Raw genomic sequence first — 24,949 nt, forward strand, 5'->3', positions numbered from 1 at the left:
ATAAAATGTCATTGAATATGCACACAATATCTTGGATAATTGAGAGCTGATTTTAAAAAAAGCACTAGCCCCAAAAGGGTGGATTTGATCTAACTTTGAAAAATTTGCTGTTTTTGATCTTATACTTTTGGGATTTAAATCACATGCCTGTGACCTTCTCATTTTTTAAATTCATGTGTGTTAGTATGAGCTGGAGGAAGTGGAGGTGGGTGATGTGAAGGAAGCTGTTTTACTCCTTTATGCCTTAGTTACTCCCTGTGATGACATGGCATCCCTTACAGGACCTGATGAGTCAAGGGAGGAGACAAGAGTTAAGAATCAGCATGACTTCCCAGGTCCAATGCTGAGTATTGGGTATGCAGTACAGGAAATAAGTCTTTGTTTCTGAGTCTTCATTCTATGTCTGAAAAAGGCAGGTAAAACCTGACCATCTTTTACAGGATGAGAGTGCCTCATTAGTGGTGCTAAAGAACTCCAAGCTCCATAGATGCTACATGCCACTGCTGTCCAAAATACATATCTTCTTCAGCATATTGAGCAGAAGGTACTGGAAAACAGAGTCATTAGCACTTTGGTTCATGTTGGCCAGCTGCCAAGAAATTATCATGGAAGAGGGCACCAAGTTGGTTTCAGTGACTGTACCTGACTGATCCACATCAGCACTGAGGACAAACATGCTGAGCCAAGACAGTGAACAAATACTTTGAGTGAGTCTCCTTCCATTCAGAGGGGTGACTGCATGGAGCACTGCTGCTGTGACCACCAGGGCAAGAAGCGCATCTAGCACTGACAGTGGGAGGAGGAGTCAGCAGGAGAGCACATGGGATGGAGAAGTGGCATGCAATGAGACCAAGGCCAGAAAAAGGAAAAAGAAGAAAAGGGACCAACCCAGACCTGTTTATGAAGTGAGAAATGGTTTTAGGGCAGCTGCTGCAAATTCTTTCACTAGCTTATATTTCCATTTGCTTCCTTTTTAAGGAATTTATTTTATGAGGACGGTGTTTGTCGGGTCGTTAGCTTCTGGTGGCATCTGGTACTAATTCTAGACTTCTCTCCCTTGCACCCCAACCCCAAAGCCCCTTTAGTGTTTCTTTTTCCACTACAAACATTGCCTTTCTGAGAGAGGTGGTTGTGTTCTCCATTATTCTGTTAGTTCTCCTTTCTCCTAATGCCACGTAAGTCCTGATGTCATAAAGACAATGTGAATAGTAAAAGTAATTCATCTTAAAACTTCTCAAAGCTTTCTTTCTATGGTTTTTGGACAAACTTAATGAAAGTGGCAGGAGCGGCTCTCACGATGCCCCAGAGAGGCATTTCTCTTGGTTTGACAGACTAGGAAACTGGAAGCAGTTTGGAGACTGGCTGGAGGCCACACAGAGTCAAGGGAAAATCCTCAGCCAGGATCTCAGAGCCCCTCTCTTAGGACCAGCCTAGGCCTTGAGGCCATCTCCCTGGGGCTGAGATGCATCAGTTCTAGGGCAGGAGCAGGCAGCTCTGCCTCCCAGGAGCTCCTCAGCAGGACAGGCAGGGCAAAAATATAGACTGCTTATCTGTCCATCTTTGTTTGTTGCAGTTTCCTTATACAAATCAAAGTAGCAATCTTTGTCCAGCTGCAAGAACCCCTGTTAAGAGCATTTCCACCCTTAGTGACACTCATTTTTTCAAGATCTTTCCACAGGCCTCATTGCAATGAGTTCTCAGGTAGGGATATGATGAACCCAATCAGATGTGATTCACGGGCACTTCCATTTTAGCAAGGGCAAAGTTTTAAGCAAAAGGATTAAATTTTTCATGATGGAATTTTAAGTCAGGAGGCCCTTAAAAATGACATTACATAGATGGCCACCTGCCTATAATTCTAGCTTTGATCCTGTCCCACCATTTCTCTCAGAAGCCTCTGTGCTCTTTCTTCTGGTCCTTCCTTACTCCCAAAGCCGTTGCATTGAAGGCTTTTTGTTTGGTTTGGTTTTTTTGTTTTGTTTTTGAGGGAGGAATCCCTGCTCAAAATATAATTTAACCCCAGATTAACCTCATTTCTGGAACTCATCCAGGACCCCTAGGTCAATCCTAGCAACAATGGTATGCGGTTTTCCGTCGGTAGTTGGATACATACAGGACACTGGAGTCTGGGATCCCCAGTGGGCATGGCTCTGTCAAAGAGTGGCCCTCATGTTCTGTGAAGCAGGCTTTCTTAACCAGAGCTGTACAGCAGACTCACTGAAACAGCTTTTTAAAAATGTATATGTCCAGGCCTTATCCTGTGGGAATACCGACTCTGTAGTCCGATGGTGTGATCTAGTCTCTGTGATATTTTTAAGCTTCAAAGTTTTTGATGTTTACCAAAAGTGAAACCCAGCCCCATGAAGATCTGGATATATGTAACCTGAAAGATATGTCAATAAATTCTGTAGGCCAAGACTATAAAATAGCATAGCTGACTCCAGAAGGAGAAAGGGCCCCCGCTTCATCCTTGTGTTTTAATGCAGTAAACATGAATTATCACATAGAAGCCACAGGGTAGATCAAAAGCATAAAACATTTGCCCTGACCTGAAGAGACTTTAAATACAGCTAAAGAGAGAAAATAATTAAATCATGTGCTACTGATTATGAACTCATGACTCCTTCAGAGAAAGTTTTATCATTGCTTTTGACTGGATCTCAGTGAACGAGCAGAATTTAGAAAGGCAAGAAATGCCCTGGAAAGTTACTTTAAGGCTTTACCGACAGGACACAGGGAAAGGCAGCAACCTCAAAGCATGCTTGGAAACCTCCCCCTACTATGGGGAACTGAACAGAATAGCATGTGTGGATCTCTTAAAATCTTACTAACGGAACAGAGCATTCTATAATGAAAGAAATCAATCTATATCTGAAGACAGACTTAAAGGCAGGTCCTAAAAGCCTTCCCATATCTTTCATTGGTTACCAGGAGATGGGTAAGGGGACACCAGAAAACAGACATCATTCTTTGCTGATGAAGTGGTCAGAACCACTAACAAACTTGACATGTGCACTTCCCCAGAGTACACCAATCCAGATGTCTCTTTTAAATTTTGCAGTTCTTGAGGCCACTTCAGGGATGTTGGCATAGCTTCTAGCCCAGGTCCACCTTGGGGAATCCCAGTAGCTCCCAACAAATGAAGGAAGTCCTGGCTGTTCTGCCTGTAGCTGCCCTGCAGTTTTGGTCCATGGTCCCTCTGAGGGTCTGGGCCACCATGGAAGGACTTCAAGAGTCTGTGACAATATTCCACTGATGATCAGAATCAGCACTAAAACCTTTGTTTCTCGGAGCTAAGAGTTGGGGAAGTTTATGGAATAAAGACGCCACTTCCTATTGTGATCGTTGCGGGTGGCAAGACATTTAACAGCCATCTTATAGCAAACTTGCTAAAACTGAAACAGATCTTAAAGATAATTCAACCTGAATTCCTCATTTTGGACATGAGAGAAGTGGGTCCAGAAGAAATGTGGGAATATTCCAGAATTTTCTACAGCGCTAAGGCTGTAATATAATAACAAACAAGCATTTAATTCATCTTTGACCCAAACTCAAAATAAGATGACATCAGTTCATGAATTTTTCTAAAGTCAATATCTCATCCTCCCTGAGGCATCCAGAAAAGTCTGCCCATAAACGTTTTTTTCTTTTCCTAGAATCTAGATCAGTTTAGGAGAAACTGTCTGGCATTCATGCCACAGTTTCAAGAAATAGCCTGGTGTGGTGGAGAAAGCAATAGACGGAGGCCATGTGACCCAAGTTCTGATCTCAGCTTGCCCCTCCTGACCTTATGACCTTGGACAAGTCTCCACCATTCTGACTCTCTCTTTACAAATTTAAAAAAATGACGGGGTCGAACCATGTTCTAACAAAGATCCCTTCCAATTTTAACATGGTGTTTAATTTCATAGATGAGGTGATGGTGGATTGGGGGTGGGAGTACAGAAAATCCATGAATAGACAGGATGTGGTGGAGAACCCAAGAAACAGTTTCTCATAAGCCTTCTTACTCAGTATAAATCATTTGCTTAATGTCCCAATTTTTCAGTTGTTTAGTTAAACAAAATATTGAATGCCTCTATCCAAGAAGTGCCACCATTGACTAACTCACAATCCCAGTGGTTTCTCTAAACCAGCTTTTTAAGGTTAAACAGTAAAAGAGGATCATATTTTTCCTCTATTCTCCAATTCTGTTTTATTGATTCTTATTGAAATAAGAGGGTGTGGGCTAAGAAAGAAAGCATGCTCTGGATTTGGCAGCAGCTGGGAGTGGGATATACAGAATACACAGTGGACAGCAAGTCACAGAGTCCTCATGAACCTCCCACTACCAACTGCAAAACCAAGAGTAACAACAATAGCATCCATCCTTGGAGAGCAAAATAAAGGATCCATTCTGGCTCTCCCTTCCACTTCTCTCCTCTGGCTTCATCTTTGCTGTGAGGGGTAGGAATCAGTTAACTGCTAGGTACATTCCTAACAGCTTTCTTGGGTAAAACCAAAGCTGGTACCTTGAGGAATTTTACAGAAGGAACATGCCAGCTGGGAAGCAAAAATTGATTCAAGCTCTTCTCCCCTAAGGATTTGCATCTGAGGGAAACAGAGGAATCTCAGAAGTAATTCTGATTCTTCCCTCATATAACAGAGAAATGACAAATTACTGCACCCAGCAGGCTTTGCCTTCAATTCCTCTATGCTGAGAAAGTGGAGGATGACCATGCCCCTTCCATTAAGTCTCAGCACAGATTTCACTCTTCGGGATAGTCCTCTCCAATGACCTCTGTGTAAGGTCAGGACTGGACTCTAGTGGCCCCAGTATGGGTAATTCACTTTGCTCATTTCTAATTCTGGGCATGGTTTTTACCATGTCTGGCTGTAACACTAGAAGTTCCATCCAAATGCCCCTGTCCTAAGGAGAAACAGATTTACATCAAACAGCCAAAAGCACTCCCTGTCAAATGCCCCGCTTCACCAAGCTTTAGAACCCATGTTTTTCATGTAGATTATAAAATATGTGGGATACCAAAGAAAAAGTCAAAATAATTCAATTGCTGACTAACATGTAGAAATTGTGCTTCCTAGAACTTGGCCAGGGAAGCAGAATTACCCATTTGAAACAGCAAAAAGAGATATATCCATATCATATACACCAGGATCTACAAAGACAGGAGCTATCTCAGAAGCAGCAATCTCCTAAAGGGGAATGAATGGTCACTAAAGTCCTCCAAATGATTCCCTTCCTACCTACCATTCATACCCAGATACCAGTTAAACTATTTATTTGGGAGTGACACTTCCCAGCCTGACCTGTGACTGGGGAATTGTAAAAATTGTGAATAACATCACTGAAAAAGTTTAGTGGGCATGAGCTTCCCACAGTATCAGTCCTAGAACAGGACCTGCTGGGAAGGAGATCAGGCAGCTTGGCTTCTCTATACACTGTGGATCAGTAGAGGGCTTGAAGGTTTGATTGAGTCCCAAATTCACACAGAGAAATGGGACATAAAACACGTGCCAGGCCCCTTTGGAGCTCTCATTCTCTACTTCCACCCTTACCTTCCTTTCCTTAAAGTTTCTGGACTCCCCAGCAGAAACTTCATGCTGCTCCCATAATCCCTTAATCCCCAAATTTGCCAGTCCTTGGTTGACTTCAGATTTGTAATATTATTGCCTCTGTTTCTTGTACTCTCAAGCCTTGTGATATTAGTAACTCACTTGCTTATGAAAAAATAAAGGCTCAAAGAAAGGAAGAAACTAAAGCCATGTTTGAGCCTAGAAAATGCAGTGAAAGTGAGAGGCAGGGGTCTGGAGAGTGGGCTGGCTGCCTCCCCAATTGCCAGACCTCCTCTGCTGCCCTGGCTCTGGCTGTACACAAACCAGACATGGCCTCAGAGTGGGTCCAGCCAAAGTTTATGGTCAAATCCATTGATGGTGTCTGTCTGCCTGGCAGGCTGGCAAAATGACAGGACCCTGGAAATTTGGTTTGTTTTTATTTTCTGTACTATTTCCACCAGCTGCCATGAATACAGACTATACTGACAGGGCCAACCCAGGGCAAAATTGAGAAGTAGGTGACATATTTAATTAATCCCTCATTTTAGCACCACGTTTTCTTTTTTTTTTTTTTAATTTTTTATTGTTGGTTGTTCAAAACATTACATAGTTCTTGACATATCATATTTCACACTTTGATTCAAGTGGGTTATGAACTCCCATTTTTACCCCATATACAGATTGCAGAATCATATCAGTTACACATCCATTGATTTACATGTTGCCATACTAGTGTTTGTTGTATTAGCACCACGTTTTCTATTGCTCCTCTTCTCCCAGAACTTCCAGGGGCCTGAACTAGGTCACATTCCAGCAGGTCCCTGGCCTACCTTTTGAGTTATCAATGTCTCCATAAGAAAACACATCTGGTACAAATAGTTGATAAAGACAGAAAACACATTTACTTTTGAGTATTTACTATTCTAAAGAGACCTCTGGAGACTTTCAAGACCTCACGAAAATAATTTCTTACGGTGGAATTTTAGAGATGAGGAGTCACTGACTCAAAGACCTTGCTTTGAAATCCATCTACCCTTTTGAGTTGGACCCTGGCCATAGGTCTCCCTAAGAGTTTTACCTGTTCCTAGCTTTTGATTGAAAGCTATCATCCAATGTGTTCTCAGAGTGTATCCCACACAGAATAATCTCAGATATGGTCATGATTTAGTAAAGTCTATTCTAGAATTGTCTTAGCCACATTCCATTAAGCCCCCAAATGAGACCATGCCATGGCCATTTAAATGTCCCTCTACAGCCCCATGAGGAAAGACTCAAATGGCTCACTGTGCATCCACTGCAGACCTGTTGGCCACCGGGCCATTTGTTATTGGCCAGGGGAATAAGAATTCTCTCTAGCGGGGTCTCCCCTTTCCCTATTATTTTAAAGGCAAATCATTCTGGGAAAAGAAAGTTAGGCAAGAAAGTTAGAACAACTGAGCAGCTATAATTCTTTCCTTGCTCAAAAAAAAAAAAAAAAAAAACTGGGCAGAAACAAAAACAGATTCAATGCTAATTTGCTAAACTGCTTTGGGGAAGAAGATAATCAAATGAGTAGAAATGTAATACACATTTCATTGCTACAGTGACTTTCCCAGCAGCAAGAACATTTCCCACTACCCTGGAGCATTAAAAGGGAACCCCCCCACTGCTAAAAAATAAAAGATGGGGAGCCAAAGAATAAGCCACAACTTAACTTGCAGGCCCAAAGCAAAAGAAAGGATGGAGCCCTTCACTTCATGAGGCTGTCAAAGGGAGGAAATCTGAAGACATAAGGCTGAACAGATGAAGGAGAGGTCTGGGAAGGTACTGGGATCTGGTCCAGAGGAGGAAGGGAAAGAATTGTCATTTCAAATCTGATCCCAAATAATCAAAACACTATAGGAATTGGTAAAGCATCAGCAATGAGGGCTCCAGTGAATCCTGAAGCATGAAGGTGGAGGGGCAGATAATAGAGATGGAATGATCCTATTATCAGGATGGGGCTTGAGACCTGATTCCAGCAGGACGGAGCACCAAGGCACTGAGCACACTCCAGCTCCCCACCCCTGGGTGGGGTTCCCAGGGACTATATCCAGGCCCCAGCTCTACTGAGAACTTCAAGCATAATCAGAAAGAAATATTTTCACACCTGAGCCCTTACAGCTACTAAAAAGAAAGCACACTACTTCCTCCCAGAAATTTTCTGTGCATTATTAAAGTCATGGAAGTAGAGGACAATGGGAAAACTGTTTTTCTTTCTACCTCATCCCTCTACTCCCAGCCCAAATCCCACGTCTGTAGGGAATTTTCCATGAACAGTGGAGTGTAACACATGAATCATCTGTATATGACCTATATAGCCTAAACCAGCAGACCCAACAGCTTTCGAAGATGAAACTCATCTTTTGAGTCACAAGCATGGAGGTGCCATTGAAAGACTATCTGAAGAAGCCAGGTGACTGGGGTAAGTCCACTGAAGAAGCACCTGCCAGATACCTAACTTCACAAATTGTGAATATAAAATTGAGTTATTTCATGGGAGCTGACTGTTGATTTTTCTCCCTGGATTATTTATTTTTCCAGATCTGAGGCTACAAAAAGACTACAAAGGTGGCTAAAGTAGTATACACATACATAAATTAACAGATCTCTCTCTACCTGTGGTCCTGAGGCATTCAAACCAAACATAATATTTGTATTTATTATTCCTTTATTTAAAAAATTACTTGATTCTCTTCTTTATGCAACTGTGGCAGGTATATTAATTATGTAGCTGTATGAGCATTTTTACAATAAATATACAAGACATATAATTGCAATTGGAGTTACATATATAACTCCATTTGCTGTCCAAAATATCAACCTAAGAATAAATGTTATTAATGTAAAAGGTAAATTCTCAATTTAAGGATCGTTGCTTGAGTATAGAACCATATAAGAGTACAACAAGCTGTTCATTGTTTTTCCTTTATTCAAATGTTATGTGTTCATAAATAATTTCTATAGAAAAATACAGATTTATGCTGAAAATAAAGAAAAGGAGAGAATAAAAAAGAAGATATTTGGGGATGATATTCCTATTTACAAAAATTTTTTTGCTTAAAAAATTACACACTTTATTACAAAACTAAACATACTTTCAGCCATATGATCCATAAATTTCACTTCTTGGTATTTATCCAAAGGAGTTAAAAACTTATATCCATGCAAAAACCTGCACATGGATGCTTATAGCAGCTTTATTCCTAATTGTCAAAACTTATAAGAAACCAAGAAGTCCTCCAGTAGATAAATGGAAAAATAAAATATTGTGTGCACTCAGACAATGAAATATTATTCAGCAATAGAATGAAATGAGCTATCAAACTACAGGAAGACGTGCAGGAACCTTAAGTGCATATTGCTAAGAAGCCAATCTGCAAAGGCCACATGCTCTGTGAATCCAACATCACAACATTCTGGAAAAGGCAAAATATGGAAACAGTAAAAAGATGGGCAGTTGCCAAGGAATTGGGGTGGCAGTGAGGATAGTGGTCAAGGTGAATAGGCAGAGCACAGAGGATTTTCAGGGCAGTGAAATGCTCTGTATGATTTTACGATAGCATACATATACCACTATACATGTGTCCATGCCCATATAATGTACAACACCAAGTGTCAACTCTAACGTAAACCATTGACTTAGGGTGACTTAGGTGTCCATGCAGGTCCATCAGTTGTAACAAGTTTGGATGGGAGATGTTGGCAATGGGGGAGTTCTTTCAGAAGCAATAACAACAACTCTGTGAACTTGGAAGTAGACTTCCCCAGTCAAGCCTGCAGATAAGAATTTAATTCTGGCTGACACCTTATTGTGACCTCACAGAGGACCCAGTCAAGCCTTGCCAAGACCTCTGGACTCAGAAACAGTGAGATTATAAATGTGTTGGTTTAAGCTGGTAACTGTGGTAACAGTGCTACTCAGCAATAGAAAGCTGACACACCCATAAACCAGGTTTTCAAACTTGGGGTTTCTTCTTTCTGGGTTGCTTGCACTTATTATCTCAAAGCAGACTATTTTTTTTTCTCTTCCTTAAAAAAAAAAAAAGATTCTTTTTGTCTGGGTTAAGACCACATAGGAGCTGGGTAAAACCTCTTTTCCTAATGACCCCAAGCCCTTGGATTCTGCCTATGAAATTATCCTGGTATGGGTTATACATTTCCTAAACTTGCCTCAAAGTCCAAAGTATCTTTCCAATTCCATCCCTTGTAACCCCCTCCACTGAATCCTTCCACCTTACCAGCTTCACACACTGCCTTTATCTGCCTTTCACCATTTCCTCAAAATAACATCTGTTACTTCAATGTATCCAAAATACAGGTGCTCTTAATTATTCTAGGGCCAGTTAAACTCTTGTTACACCAATCCTGATATAGTTGAGGCAGCAGTAGGATTTCTTGGATGGTAGTAGATATGAATATATTTCTAAGAGTTTGCCATTGTTTGAGAGGAAGCTTTCCCTTCTAGGAACAAATGAAGAGGATTCTAGCTTTGGTTTTGCTAATCTCAACTAAGGCAAATTTGTGCACTGTAAGTTTCAGTTTCCTCAAAGGGAAATGATTCCTGTCATATTGTGGCAATTAAAAGTTTTTTAGATGATGAGTCTATCTCTTTCTATACACAGTGGCAAACACACACACCATATAGAATAATTAGGTTTTTTTGGTGGTGAGCACTGGGGAATGGACTCAGGGACACTCAACCACTGAGCTACATACATCTCTAGCCCTATTTTGTATTTTATTTAGAGACAGGGTTTCACGGAGTTGTTTAGTGCCTTGCTATTGCTGAGGCTGGCTTTGAACTTGCCATCCTCCTGCCTCAGTCTCCTGAGCCACTGGGATTGCAGGTGTGCACCACCACACCTGGAGAATAATTAGTTTCATGGTTTAATTTACATTAAACTTCTCAGAAAGTTACTTGAAATTAAAGAAGGCTTTCTTTGACTTGAAGTAAAATATAGCAATGTTTATGAAACATGAGAACCCATCTATCTATCCGTATTAGACCTAAATTGTTACGAATATCAATTCTCAATTATCCACCATGATAAAAAGAATCAAAATATGAGTATATAGGTCGGGGTAGGCAAGAGATAGAAGAAAGAACTCATGTTTCCACATGGATATTCATTTTAAAAGATTAATATCCTATTCAATTTTGGGCCTTAATAAGCTATAGTTGAAGGCAAACCTCAGTACTTGCTATACTTTTATGAGTATCCATTACTTGTTTTCCATCTCAGTCAAAATGTGTACTTACACTAAGTAAGCCAATATATTTATACTTTGTCTTGGACTTACAATAAGTTCAAAACATTAAAAGAAGAAAATATGCATTTCTAATTAGCTCAATCTATTTAGAAGTTATATTTTTAAATAATCTTAATATTAAGCCCAGGAACTTAAAGGAAATCCTATCTTGAACAAAAGGCAGATGAAAGAGGATTTCCTTCTTGGCTATTTGACAAGACTGTCTGCCAGTTATCAACTTCTTGCTGCTCAGTTCCAAATCCACACCTCACTGCCCTACTCTGTAACACTAGAGACAGACCATGCTAACGTTTCTATTGACAGCCAGCATGGAGTTTACTTGGGAGCCAGCACTGGAGAGACATTGTTGATGCAAGAGTTCCTCTCTTCATACCTGTGAGGCTTTCCACCCCTCCCTTCCACAGCACCCAACCTGCAGTCCTGTAGGGGAGTAGCCAGTGGTGTTTACCACCTAATAAGGCACAGTATACCCTGCACATTCTACAAGTTCCACCAGCAGCCACTGTCTCCCTAACAAGTCTCAGTGGACCCCTGTGGGTACCTTCTCATCAAGTTTTATCAGTGCTCCATGTGCCTCCCAGAAAGTTTTAGCTACATCCTAATGGCAGTTTTCTTGCTTAGCAAGTTCCAATAGTTTCCCACAATGCAGCTTTGTAATGAGCTTTCAGCTACAGCCCACTGGGTGGTTTCCTGACTGCCAGCTCCATCCTGCAGAAACCCAGCAGACTTCTCTACATCCACTGTGCCACATACCCTCTCCAACAAGAACTAAATTCCATCTTGGAATGGAGAGCCTCTTCCATGTTTGTTCTTTCCTTTGATACTCTTCTAATCTTCTAAAGTTAAGATTGTTTCCTTTTCCAACTATTCCTCTATTCTTTAAAGTTTTCTTTACCCCTTAGGAGTTAATCCCCTGTTGCTAGTTATTAACTATATTAAACCTTTCCTATTCTAATTATTGTGTCCTGAAATGGTGGCAGGAGACATTCACAGAGATGGGATTTGGGGATCAGTTTGGCTGTGGCTTTAGGCTTAAGTACAGTACTGAGTTCCTTGTTGATGGGTCATGGGATGCTAATAATCTATGGCACACAGTGACATCACAATAGATCCAGCCATGATCTTTGGTTGATTTTGAAGAAAAGTCAACCAAAACAAATGCCTTGGAAGCCTAAGTGGCCGTGGAGCTCAGCTGTAGGTGTCATGTGCACCACTGGCTGAACACGTCACCACAGCAAAAGAGAAGCAGCACACACACAAAAAGAAGAAGCCAGGAAGAGAGCCACTTCCTCTCATACTCAAAGCATGCTTAAGAAATATGGCCCTGGTTGGCAAAGGATAAACACTAGCAAAACTCAGCTCTGGTATTGCAAGGCGGGTGATAGGGGTAGATTTGGAGCTGAGAGTCAATAGATTGATGAATAACTGGCACCCCTTCTAAAAGGAGGATGACTAAAAAATAAATAAAGAGGGGGAAAGCATGGAAACTGCCATTGGTGCTGCTCCCTCTTGATGCTAGAATGTTCTACAACTCCAGGTGTGTTGTTTTCAGTTAACCTCAGAATAATACAATAACTTCTGTTTCCTACTCAAAGATCAGCAAAATTGAAAAATATGAAACTCTTATCAATACCCAAAACCAAACTTGAGAGCTAGAATCTATAAGAATGTCTTCTTCATTGCAAAATTTATTAGAGTAAAACTCAGAAACATCATTGGACACTAAAGCATACATTTGTTTTCTGAAGGGGAGAAACCAAGAATGGATTCCTCTAAAGGAAAAAAGGCGTACCTTTGCTTCTTTCTCCTACACTCTCCTCCTTACTAAGAGAGGTAAACAAGTCATTCTTTCTTCATTCCCTGGCGGCTGTAAAGAACAGAACACCGAGAACTGCTTTTTATTGTCTGAGATCTGTTCTCTATCCATTATTCTCATCACCCTCCCTTTACTCGTTTCAAAACTTCAGGTCACAAAGGATAACGGTCTTGGTGAGGCAGGGAGAGGGAGAGTGGGGGTGTGCAGCCACTGACAAAAGCCATTGCATCCTGGGAGATAAACATCCCAAAGGCAACAGTGTTATAGAGCCCTAAAGGACGCTTAGGGCTCATGAGATAAATTTTCAGAATAAAGTTGTGGATTAGTTTTACACACTGCTACTATCTCTCTAAACAGTGCAGTGAAGCAATGTGCCCCGGGCTCATTGGCAGTGAAGATAAAGAAAGGTTGAAAATAAAAGAAAGGCAAATATTCATCAAACAAATACAAACAGAGGGAAAGCAGAGATGGACATTTTCATTCCAGACACAGTAGAATTCAAAGCCAAAAGCATTTAAGGAGGCAAAAGGTTTGGCAAGAAGTAAGATCCTAATAAAGACCAACCATCGCAAAAAGTTTTACACCTAACTGTGTTACATCAAATTAGAAAAAACAAAAGCTGTTTGAAATGCAAGGAAAATTTGAAAGAAGCATGATGTTTGCACTTAGAGAAATCTGGGTAAACAGAAGGGAAAGTGTAAATGTTGTAAGGAGAAGAGTAATCACAGACATTTCAGCCACTGTCGTCAGCCAGGACCTGGAAAGGGCTTTACCTCCAGCAACCCAGCACTGGGGACCCTGTGAACATGCCATAAGACAGGTCAGAGGAGTAAACATCAGTTTTTCCAAAGTATTCATGTGACTGGAAGAACAAAATCCCATTGTAGGAGACGCCTCATATCCATCAGCAATTTCCTATTGGTCAGTTCTTCTAGATTTGACCTTGTAAATTTCTAAAGTAGAAAATGAAGTCCTGATTATCTGCAAACCAATCCACTCCTGTAAGTAAATTAACACACTAGTGGCCTGGATTCTTTATCAGAAGTGCTCCAAATCCCAATACACTAACAAAAAAGATGGTTTCCACTTCTCAAAGAACTCATCCGAGATATTTAAAAGTCTGTCTGGTGCTAACACTATGCAGATTGTGCAGGATCTTTCCCCAAAGTGGGTACGGCTGGAAATGGTAGGTGAGTAAGAATGATTTGAGTTCTTCTTGAGCATAAGAGCCAAAATCAGAAACACCAAGTTTGATTTTCGAAATTCATGGGATTCATGGTCAGTGGAGTAGACCATAAACTGGACAACTATCCCAACAAAGTGGGTAACAAGACCAAGACACATCAGAACCAAAGGGGTTCTCCCTTCCTTCCCTCCTTCCCTTTCTCCTTTCATCCTTTCCCCTTCATTCCTTCCAAATCTCCACATGATCTAATCTACTTCTAAGGCCTTAATTCTTAATCGTATCCATCCCAGATTCTGTCTCACCCAGGATCACAGAGAGCAGTTGTTGGTGGATTTTCTGACATGGATGCCTGGTAGAGACGACAGATTCAAAATGATCCAACCCTAATGTCTTGGTCTGCTTCTCCTTGGACTTGGCTGCAACTCAGACTGCCCATCTAAATAAATGATCCCACTGTTCACCTAAAAATCAAAACAGCCAAAGGGGCAAGGAAATGAAGAAGGAATGACTTATTTCCCTCTCTTCTTTCCGTATCTCTCTATTCCTTTCTTGACTTTTCTTTTTTTCAGAACACAAGTATATGCTTTGGTTCCAACAATGTTTCTTAATTTAATACATTTTTGCAATTAGGAGGAAACCCTCACAGATATTCTCATGGCCAGGTTGGATTTTGGTTTAGCTAAGAATTTTTCTGTAGTGTTAGTATCTAAATGGGAAGGGAGAAATTACTTTGTCCAAGGCAAAGATCGACCGTCACTGAAGAGCCAGACCTATGTTTATTGGCATGCCATTGAGATTCTGTGGGTCAGTCAGGTTGGTTAAAGATGCAATGTTAAAGTAGGGACAGAGCAACAGTCACTAATAATTAAATACAAAGTAAACAACACATCTTCTATACCCAGGCATCTTCCCTACCCATGGAATTACTAATGAAATTCAGGTCATGGGGTAAAAAAGAGGTAGCCGTGTGCAAATTTTGAGAGTTTCATATTATGGCATACCTACATTTAAAACTAATTGATACAAAGCTACAAAAAGACTTCTGTTTTTCAAAAGTACATAAGGAGTCAAACTTTAAATGACAAAATATATGAGATTTATTAGGTTTCTTGTGTATAAAAATTCACTATATTGCACTCATCTGCTGGCTGAGAGGGAAAAGCCAATTTGCATGGCTCCTGTCTGTCATATGTGGTTTGGAAATACTTACGCATTCCAGATACTCTCAGTGTAAACTGGAGAATCATATTCTATTTCCACTGGTTTGCATGCATGCATATAAAACTTATTTTCCCACAGTGCCACATGAAAATAAGTGAAGAACTAACAGCAATGATCACAATTAATCAATGTCTTTGTTGACATTTCACAGCTGTGATGCTGAGGGGGATTCTTGTCCTTCATGTCTACAGCTGTGTCTTCTACTTTGCTTGCTCCATTCTGTTCCACAGAGCATTTAAAATCAGCAACTATCATGGAACACACAGTTTCTGGTACCTACTATGTGCCAGGCCCTCTTCTAATCACCGAGAGATACTAAACAGAACTCCCACGATAGGGAGCTCATAGGCTAACGGGAAGGAACAAGAAGTAAATAATAGCGACCACCCAATGAGACAGCCACTTTTGTAGAGTTGGGGTTATATATTATGTCCTATGGAAACAGGGAGTTGCCAAAACTTCCCAGAAGGTGAACCTGAGGAGCTGCAGTGAAGGAAGACTGGAAGGCATTCCAGAAAGTGGGAACATTGTGTGCGAAGCTCATCAAGAACACATACTTCAGGGACCCGAAAGACATTCTGCATGGCTCAAGGCCAGAGGTAAAGCCAGTAGAGAAAGTAATTTGAAATCACATGAGAAAGAGGCAATAACTCTAATAAGCAATGCTATTTTAATAGTCGACATTTTTGTGTGAATGTTTAAAGGTGTTTTCTCACTAAGAAAACTTACAAGTTGCAGATGAACCAGATGATGTTACAATGCCCAGTATCCAGGCTCTGTCCCGTACTGTTTCTCTCCCTGTACTTAGAACCATACTTGGCACATAGTAAGTGTTCAACTAACACAAACTACTAATACTGCACATGATAGATAGCCTCTAAGGTGGTCCTCAGTGATTTGTGCATTGTGAAAACCCTTTCCCTTGAGTATGGGATAGACTCATTGACTCATTTGTAATGAATAGAATATGCCAGAAGTAATGAGCTGTCAGTTCCAATCTCATGTTATAAAAAGACTGTGGCTTCCCTTCTGGGCAGTCTATCATGCATTCACCCTCTGGGGCTTACTTTTTCTCTTGGATCATTTGCTTTCAAGTCTCAGACACTGGACAGCTTATGGAGAGGCCCACATGACAAGGAACTGAGCCACAGCTGAGTGATAATGCCAACTGCCAACACCTATGTGAGGGACCATGGGTGGGGATCTTCTGAGGCCTACCAAGAGCTCCACACGAGAGCTTAGGAGTGAATTCTCCAGTGCCCCTCCAGGGAGCAGCAAGACTTGGCCAGCAGCTTGACTGCAGCGTCATCAGAGACCCCAAGCGAGGGGCACCCAGATGAGCTGCATCTAGATTCCTCACCCCCAGAAACTGGGAGATAACATGTGTATGCTAGACCACTAAATTTTGATAGAACTTGCCTCCGAGCAATACATAATCAAGATACTCTTGTGCTGCCTATTCCCCATTCTTCTCACAACAGGGTTCTTCTGAGGGGATGAACCCTGCTACCTTCAGTTCCCTTCCGATCACTGATGGGATGAGTCAACCCCAATCGCAGTGTAGACTGTTGTATGTATACTCCCTACCCCTGATCTTGGGCAGGCCAGTGCTGTGAAGTAGTCTCCTACAAGCTACTACTAGAATTCAGTGACCCTTGTATGTGTAGAGGGTGATGATCACAGATGTCCACAGACAGACACATGAATATATTCTTTTTCCCCCCCATAGGTAATACTAAATAATTGTGTGACATGCTTCAGCTAGTAGTTGTTAAACTTGCTGTCTACACTGTCCAGGTGGGAGCAAGTGGATCAATATACATTGCTTAGGGAACATTGAGTTTTTGGCAAAGAATTTTTGGCAGTTTATAACAATGTTGATTTGAAGTTAGTGGTTTTATATGTAAAAAAAGATGTTAAGACCTTGTAAAGATGTTAAATATTTATACAAAAATTAAGCTCAGCTAAGAAAAGAACAGAAAAATTTAAAACCCATATGTACCTTCTACAAATTATTCTAAAAAGTTCCTGGGGACTTTTTAGTAGTTTCTAAATCCTAAATTTTAGGATATTAATATCAAGCAGCCACTGTGTACACAACACTGTGCACCTAAATGGTAGCAGTACTTCATAGCCACAGGAAAAAGGGGACAAAGGAAGAAAGGGGACTTGGTACCTCTGTCCCTGATTCTGCCCCTCATGCTCTGCCATGCAGTTATCAGGAACTGAAGGACTGATGTGGGAGGATGTCCTTAGAGCCACTGCGGAGATGCCCACCAGTGGGGATGAGAAGTTCAGCAGCATGGACGTGGTATGGTGGGAGAGTACATTTGTGTGATGGCTCACATTGACAACCAGTGGGTTATGCTGGCACGACAGTTCATAGGTTCCTGAAGAGAAATAAGGAGATGAGAAATAATCCCTCCAGCCATTCAGCCAGCACCATCTTTCCACACCTATGTCTGTTCCATCCTCTCCATAGCTGTGTGAGGCAGGCGCGCTCCTGAACAACCTTGGAGATAGACATCAAGCCAACTCCTGGGTCAATGGATCATTCTCTAGTGGCTCTAAATGGACTATTCTCAGACTCACCAAGAAAGTGGTTGCTTCCACTGACATCAGTCAGGTAGAGGGTCACTGTTGGCCGCTGATGCTCCCCAGGGGCCAGGCCATCAGACGTCAAGAAAATGAAAATTGCCGCGGCAACTCCTGGTCTATTGAAACAGACCTGGGCATAAGCACATATATGGACGAGTCATTATTTCTGTGGCAATCAAGGCATGTGCTGTGTCATCTCTTTTCTTCTCAGATGGTTCACCATTTATAAAGTAAGAGATTTCTTCTCCTTTACAAATGGGAAAAATATAGAGTAGGCACAGAAGAGCATCCAAGGTCACACCCAAAGTCAAGAAGAGATGGAAAGAAGATAATTTTCAGCTACCAAGCATCCTATCTACCTTTTTCTGGAACTGTTTACCATAACTGTTTCTTTTTTACTTAGACCCATCATTCTTTAAATTTCCCAAAAGGATCAGTCAAAGACAAGCTTGCTGGAGATAATAAACTCCACGGAGCCCTAAATTTCTCCTTTTCAGGAAAGTGAGAGAAGTAGACCAGGAGATCACTGAGCCAATATCCAAGTTAGCAAGCCAACTGGCTCTGAACTACCGTGTGTGCTGCATGGCCACACCTTGCTATCCTTCCCCATCTCCCTCTCTATCCCTCCCTCCCACCACCAATGTTTCTCAGAACCTGTAAGTCACCATGTGAACTATGACACAGAAGGAGGTTTCTGCAGGCGATTGGTTCTGAGATTAAAGCCTGACAAACTCCTTATTTTTATGCAATTGTCCTGGTGTCCCATGCTCATCCACCCTGTCCCTGCCTAGAAAATAAACCCACGCTGAGACATAGAACTACTTTGTTATAATTTATAAGGACTATTCCTAGATGGTTAGGTCGATTAATACTATAACAGACTTTCAAAGTAAACTATGAAAATTTTGTCTCTGAGAATCTTTTAATAGAAAGGTAAACATCTTAGAGGTTCGAGGATGGAATAGAGCCTTTCCACAGGCCTCTCCTAGGAGTTCAATGCTTACTTTCCCCAAGGGACTTTCTTGATGCAACAATTCTACTTTTGTTTTGTTTTCTATATCTGCGTGTTTCCCCTGATTTCTGTAGAGAATAGTGCCATTTTTCCCTGGTGTCACATGGATGTTATATTAATAGAATAAGGATTTTAATGAAATTCTGTATGCATCTCTTTGGCTTTTTATCAGGTACTCAGGAAATTTGTTTTCAGTGTGAAAACAGGACACTGCTTCTAATGGCAGGGACCTCCTACAAAGTTGGGGAGCAGAAGAGTAAAACACATTTTCCACTTTAATGAGAATTCCCTCTCGTCCACAGACTGGTGTCCCCTGAGTCTTGGCAATGTGTTTTTAGTGTCCATTTGCACTGCTGGCTTAATCAGAGTGGTTTTATGATTTGCAGTGGTCAAGACAGCACAGTTCTCCCTTCTTCCTCTCCTCCTCGAGGGAAAGACCAGCCACACACTCTTTTTATACTCTTTTTATTTCCCCTCTTTGAAGTAATAAATATTCCTTCATAACTTCAGAAGCATCCAGACCCATAGGTTATAGGGTCCAATAGGAAGTCCTCTGTCCCTGTCTGAGTGAGGGCTAGACATGAAAGCACCCGAAGGAAACCAGGAGCCCAGGGCAATGCTCTCCACTCCAACAGCAAATGACATCAAAGCCTCCTGGGAACTCCCATAACCTCTTCCTTCTCATATACCACAAAAGAGACCTGAGCACTAGAAGAAAGTTCTGGGTCATTTCCTGAGCCAGGAACAGACCGAATCCAAACAAGTACCTGGTGGGTCTCCCTCAATAGGCCTCAGACCTAAAGAGGGGGCGGCCTAAACAGGAACAGGAGAGCTCAGTCTTCCCAGCCTCTGTTGGGCCCCAAATAAATGCCACCCACTGAAACTAGTTAGCAGAGGCAGGTCTCATGTTGTGAGCATCTCTGTCCTGAGAGCCTGTGCCCAAAGCTTCCAACCCCTGTTGCATCTCCTAGCAATGCGCCCCTGTGTTCTAAGGCTTTTTGAATACCACACCCTTGAAACTCAGAGGCTGCTCCTGATGGCAGCGTCTCTGTGCCATGGTTTGTGAGAAGAGGCTTAAGTAGGAAAACCACAGGTGGGACCTCCAAAGCACATGCAAGCCGAGGCATGTCAGGCTACACAAAGCGGAAGGACAAGAGTTTGATCAAGTTATGGGATGCTGAGTCTTGGATATTTCCTCCCTCAGTGACATAGGAAAGAAAACTGCAGTTCGTTCTTACCCCAAGTATGCCCTGCAGCAGCAACTAGAAGCACAAGAAACTGTAAATTCTTTCACACAACAATTGGCATCTCAAAGCACAGACTAGCCTGAATCTGCACATACGTGCATCACCGGTCCAAGCGGAGGAAAGAGGAATGAAGCAAAGCTACCGACCAGAGGGAGCTGGCCAGGCAGAAGACCTGTATGTGGCTCTTGGATTAATCTCTACTACCTGGATACATCTGAGTGATCCATCTCTCCTGTATGAGCCTGAGGTTCCTTTGTTTCCCCATAACTGAGAAAGAGACTACCTATTTGACAGGTTACTACGAAGACTAGATGAAACTGTGTGAGAGCAAGGGAGGCATGCCTATGGCATAGTAAGGTCCAGTGTTAGATGATTTTTATACAATGCTTTTCACCTAGTTTGCATTGTAAAAAGAAAAGGTGAAAGGACAATATTTTAAAATTAAACATTTTCATGTTTTGAAATATAGAGAATTATACTTTTCTGAATGTATAAGTTAAAAAGTTTTATTTCTGCTTTGTTCAGTTACCACTTGTGGAAATGTGGACTGTGGAAATGTGAAATGTGAACTTCAGGTTCTGGTTTCATAGAAACTGTCAATATTTGAAGTTCTTAGTATATTATGTATCTCTATTTTATAAATGGAATATATAAAATACATTTTATATATGATTCTGTTAATTAGAGAAATTTAGAAAATTTCTAGTTTGCTGTGCTTAGAGACATAAAAACTTCCAGAATTGACAGTGGAATTAGAAAATTAGAAGTATATTCTTTATTTAAAGATATTTAAAGAGTCAAGTCACAACTATTTGAATATGTTAGTAGCCTGGAGTATTTTCACTTTATGTGAAATAGTGAATTTTACATTCTTAGACATGAAAGACAAGTAGTAGCAGGAGTAGAACAATTGGCAACAGGAAGCACTACTCTTCTACCTCCATATCACCTCTGCCACTGCAAGGGTGACATCCTCTGATCACATTTAATGTGTGATTCTGCATAGCTATCCCCTCCAGGACCAAGTTCACATGAAGTACAACAGGGAGTGTTCAGACCGGGTATGTGAAAGATCCAGAATGCTAGAAAGTCAAAAGCATTGCTAGTTTTATCTTTCACATTTCAATATTTGTTCTAACAAGGAGACTACACCATAGGTTACATAGGCAATATAAAATTGATTTGATCATGTCTCTTACAAGGAAGAAAATGCATAAATACATATCAGGAAGGAGATAAGGTCTCTCAGAAAAGCGAACATTTCTAAAGTATAAGAAATTGTTCCAAGATAGAGAGATTGTCAGTGAAATCAACTCAGTAAACCTGTCACAATATATTTTGAAACAAAGAGAAAACACAGAGCAGAAAGATGACAGTGATGGATGATAGATATAGATAGGTAGATATAGATGATATATATAGGAAAAGATAGTTTCTAAGGAGATAGAGAAATAGACTAGATAAAGAGAAAATTAGGTAGATCTAGATAGTTTATGTAGAAATAGAGATAAATTATAGAAAGATAAGAGATGGGTGGATGGATAGATACATATTATAGAGAAAGAAAAAGATATTAGATATGATGAACTTGGTGATGGACAGACAGATCTACCACAGAGAGAGAGAAAGACACTGATAGTGGGGAAAGCCAGCCCCACACACTAAGTTGCTTTTTCATTCAAAGACTGCAAATTAACCACGCCATCTGACCACTGGCCACTGGAGAAGGGTAAGGTTGAAAGAGTATCTCTCTAATGCTGAACGGTTTGGGCTTAAGAAATCCTTCGCCAGGCTGCCTGCTGGGCACCGATACACTTGATATGCTCCCAAGTCAAGCATGTCAACTTCCAGGTCACCCTTTGTGGTGGTCACTGGATAGCAGACCCTAAAAGCACACCACAAACTTGAAAAGAATCCTCACTGAGGTTTTAAAATGCTTTTGGTTAGTGACTGGGTTGCTGTTTTCCTGTGCTTTTCCATTTTTACTCTTCTGTGGCACTTCCTGATTCCAGAGGGAAAGCAAGGCCCTGGGCCAGCAGGGAACAGGCGGCCTGACTTCCCTTTGCAGACCGTGCTTTGCCGGAGCCCCCACCGGCTCCTGAGGCTCATGAGGGTTTATTCTGAGTTGAGCATTTTTATCCTCAGGATAAAAAGGTTGTATTACAGAAGTGAAAACAAAGATTCTCAAAAAGAAGTTTTTTTTTTTTGCCAGGGCAAATGCTAGAGGGGAAGGAAGAAACTTGGTTTTCCCATTTTAAGGTTCGCATTCTTCTGACTGCACCACTGTTCTTAATTTGAGGTGAGCAGGACAACATAGATTCCTTAGAAAATGTGTTGACCTTTGAGACCTCTCTCTTTCCCCCAAAATGAAATCATGTAGACACTTAGCTAACAGCTTTATACAGTTTTAGGGAGCTGAGAGATAACTTTAAAAGGCATTTGTGGTTCAATTAGGGTCTCCAGAAATCAGATTAAGAATACCTGTACTCTTGGTTAAAACATTAAATGCTTTTTTGATAGGTGGAAGGATATAAAATATTGCCAAATTCATGTCTCAATCTAATAATATATATTTGGGGATACTGGGAATTGAACTCAGGGGGCACTCAACCACTGAGCCACATCCCCATCCCTATTTTGTATTTTATTTAGAGACAGGGTCTCACTGAGTTGCTTAGCACCTTTCTATTGCTGAGGCTGGGCTTTGAACTCATGATTCTCCTGTCTCAGCCTCTTGAGCCACTGGAATTACTGTGCCCAGCATGACCTAATAATATTGTCAACTGTGTGGAATTCAGAAATTTTGACAATGTGAAGACTGACTCCCAGAGTTTCAAAGGCTCTTCCCTAAAGTCCAAATCTAATTGAGGGAAAAAGGCTGAGAGGCAATCAACTTCTTGTCTTCATGTCATCTTGGCTGTATTTATATGGAGGATGTGTCAAATGGCATGGGGAGTTTTGACTACTTCCTCCCCATGTCTAAGCCCTGCTTCTCTGAATTGATCAAAGCCCAGATGATTTCCTGCATTTTTCTTTCATGGTTCAGATAAGGCTATAAATATCATGAGCAGCAAAATGACACCAACTTGTTATTTTGTGGAACGAAGAGGTTCCCATTGTTAAGGCCTGCGCTCACTGTCCAGGGGTACACATTAAAAAATGTGTTATTTGCCAGTTAAGATGCCTCAATTCCTTCTAAGAGCAAACCATGATTTTAGACACCAATACTAAATCTACAGAGACTCTGTTAGAAGTTTCTGGGACTCAAAAGAGGGTCAGAAGGGGAGAGGACCAAGTGGATGCTCTGATGTGATACACCCCACCCCTTCTTTCGGGCCACTCAGGTCACAGCAAAGTCTTTTTCTGGAAAATGACCTCCATATGCAAGGTCATTGCATTTTCCTGGAGTGGGTGTGGGGGGGGGCAGTCAAGTCTAATGAAAGAAGATGTCTTTTGGTAGTAGTGGCGGCGGTCGACAGGGTAAGACAACTCTGAAAGGCTACCTCAGCACCCACAGATGTTGATCTCAGGGGAATTCTGCATGAAGATCTTCATTCAGATCCTGAATTCTGGGGAAACCCCATTTAAGAACAAGCCTGAAATTGAGAAAAAATAATGCTATGGAAAACAACTGGAGAAGGTCTTCTTGGGACAAGAATGCATAAGTGAGGGAGGAATGAGAGCATTGCTGGGTGAAGCAAGTGTCCTTCCTGCATGAAGAATATTCTATCCCGAGGATTCACAGAACTGGACTAGTGAATAGCTGTGAAACTGCCATGTTTGGGATTGGCAAAAGCTTCCATGTAAAATCAATGAAGAATGAGATTAGTAGCAATCAAATAGGAAAGGGGAAGCCAGAGCTTTACCCTTGGGGAATAAACTATTCAGCCATGGTGACATTGACTTTTGGAGTGTACTAGGCTAGGTTTTGATGTATGTGAAAATCACATACATGTAGTCATCTCTTTGCTTTTGCAAGATTCCCAGGGAAGGCAGGTATCCAAAAATGTCAATGTTCAGAACAACAGAATATTTTTCTTTGAAAAATCTTCAAAGCATGAGAACTTTTTTAGAAATTTCAATCATGCATATAGAAAAAATTCTAATATACCTAAGAAAATTTTCTGCCCTTTTAAACAGAGAATTCTGTACTCAACTGAATTTTCTCTTGATGAATTAGAGGGAGTTTGGGAGCATTTGAAAATCAATTATTTCACTGAATGCTAAGAAAACCATCCCTAGAAGTAGTGCATTGCACAGTGAACATACACACACCTCACTGAGGATCTTGTTAGCATGCAGATCCTGCGTGAGTAGAGCTGAGACCCTATACTTCCAACAAGCTTTTTGGGAATGACATTGTGAAGTAACAGGCTTTAAATCGCTTGATAGCATCACCCTTGCCCTTAGCAGTTAGTAGTCGATGACTGTTATTTATCATATTCATTTATTAGTTTCTCTTAAAAATTCACTATCAAGGGTAAGTTTAAATGCAGACCTGGAAGGAATCATCCAGTCTAAACACACATTTGAAAGAAACTTAAAGAAAACTCAAATCCAGAGAAATTACCTGACTTATATAAGGTTACTTGACCAGTTCATGGTAAAAAGCAGAGTTTGCAGTATTGTTTTTAAAATGCACATTTTCTTCCAGTTTTGAAACCACTTTTTAGTTTGTTGTTCCCTTTCTATAGGAGATTGAAAGTTCAGATAACTAATATTGTTAGATAAATTTCTCTAAAAGAGGGTATTTTCACCTATCTTAAAAAAAATCCAAAGTAATGATTGGATTACTAACTGCCTTCCACATGTGACTGTTTCTCTTTTGCTAAACAATAAAATCTGGATAACTCCTGAGACATTTGTGGTCATTGCTGAATAAGTGATTAGCATCTGACTGACTAAAGAAAAATTAGAAGAGTTCTAGGCTTAGTAAAAACAAATAAAAAAACAGAATGTTCACTTCAATTCGAATATCTGATAAACAATGGATTTTTAATATTACTTTGCACAAATATTACATG

At 40.9% G+C, this 24,949-nt stretch overlaps 1 protein-coding gene across 1 annotated transcript in view; it reads right to left on the reverse strand.

The window, feature by feature from the left end:
* Window positions 1-24,949, reverse strand: part of Pappa2 (pappalysin 2) — a 256,472-nt gene that overhangs the window by 76,431 nt on the left and 155,092 nt on the right. Inside the window, exons 13-14 of the mRNA XM_015492059.2 lie at window positions 17,661-17,796; window positions 17,245-17,458 (exon numbers count right to left, since the gene is read on the reverse strand). Coding sequence (XP_015347545.1) covers window positions 17,245-17,458; window positions 17,661-17,796 — 350 coding nt within the window. The remainder of the gene's footprint in view (window positions 1-17,244; window positions 17,459-17,660; window positions 17,797-24,949) is intronic.

Source organism: Marmota marmota, unplaced genomic scaffold (genome assembly GCF_001458135.2).
Source record: "Marmota marmota marmota unplaced genomic scaffold, marMar, whole genome shotgun sequence".
Taxonomy (NCBI): Eukaryota; Metazoa; Chordata; class Mammalia; order Rodentia; family Sciuridae; genus Marmota; species Marmota marmota.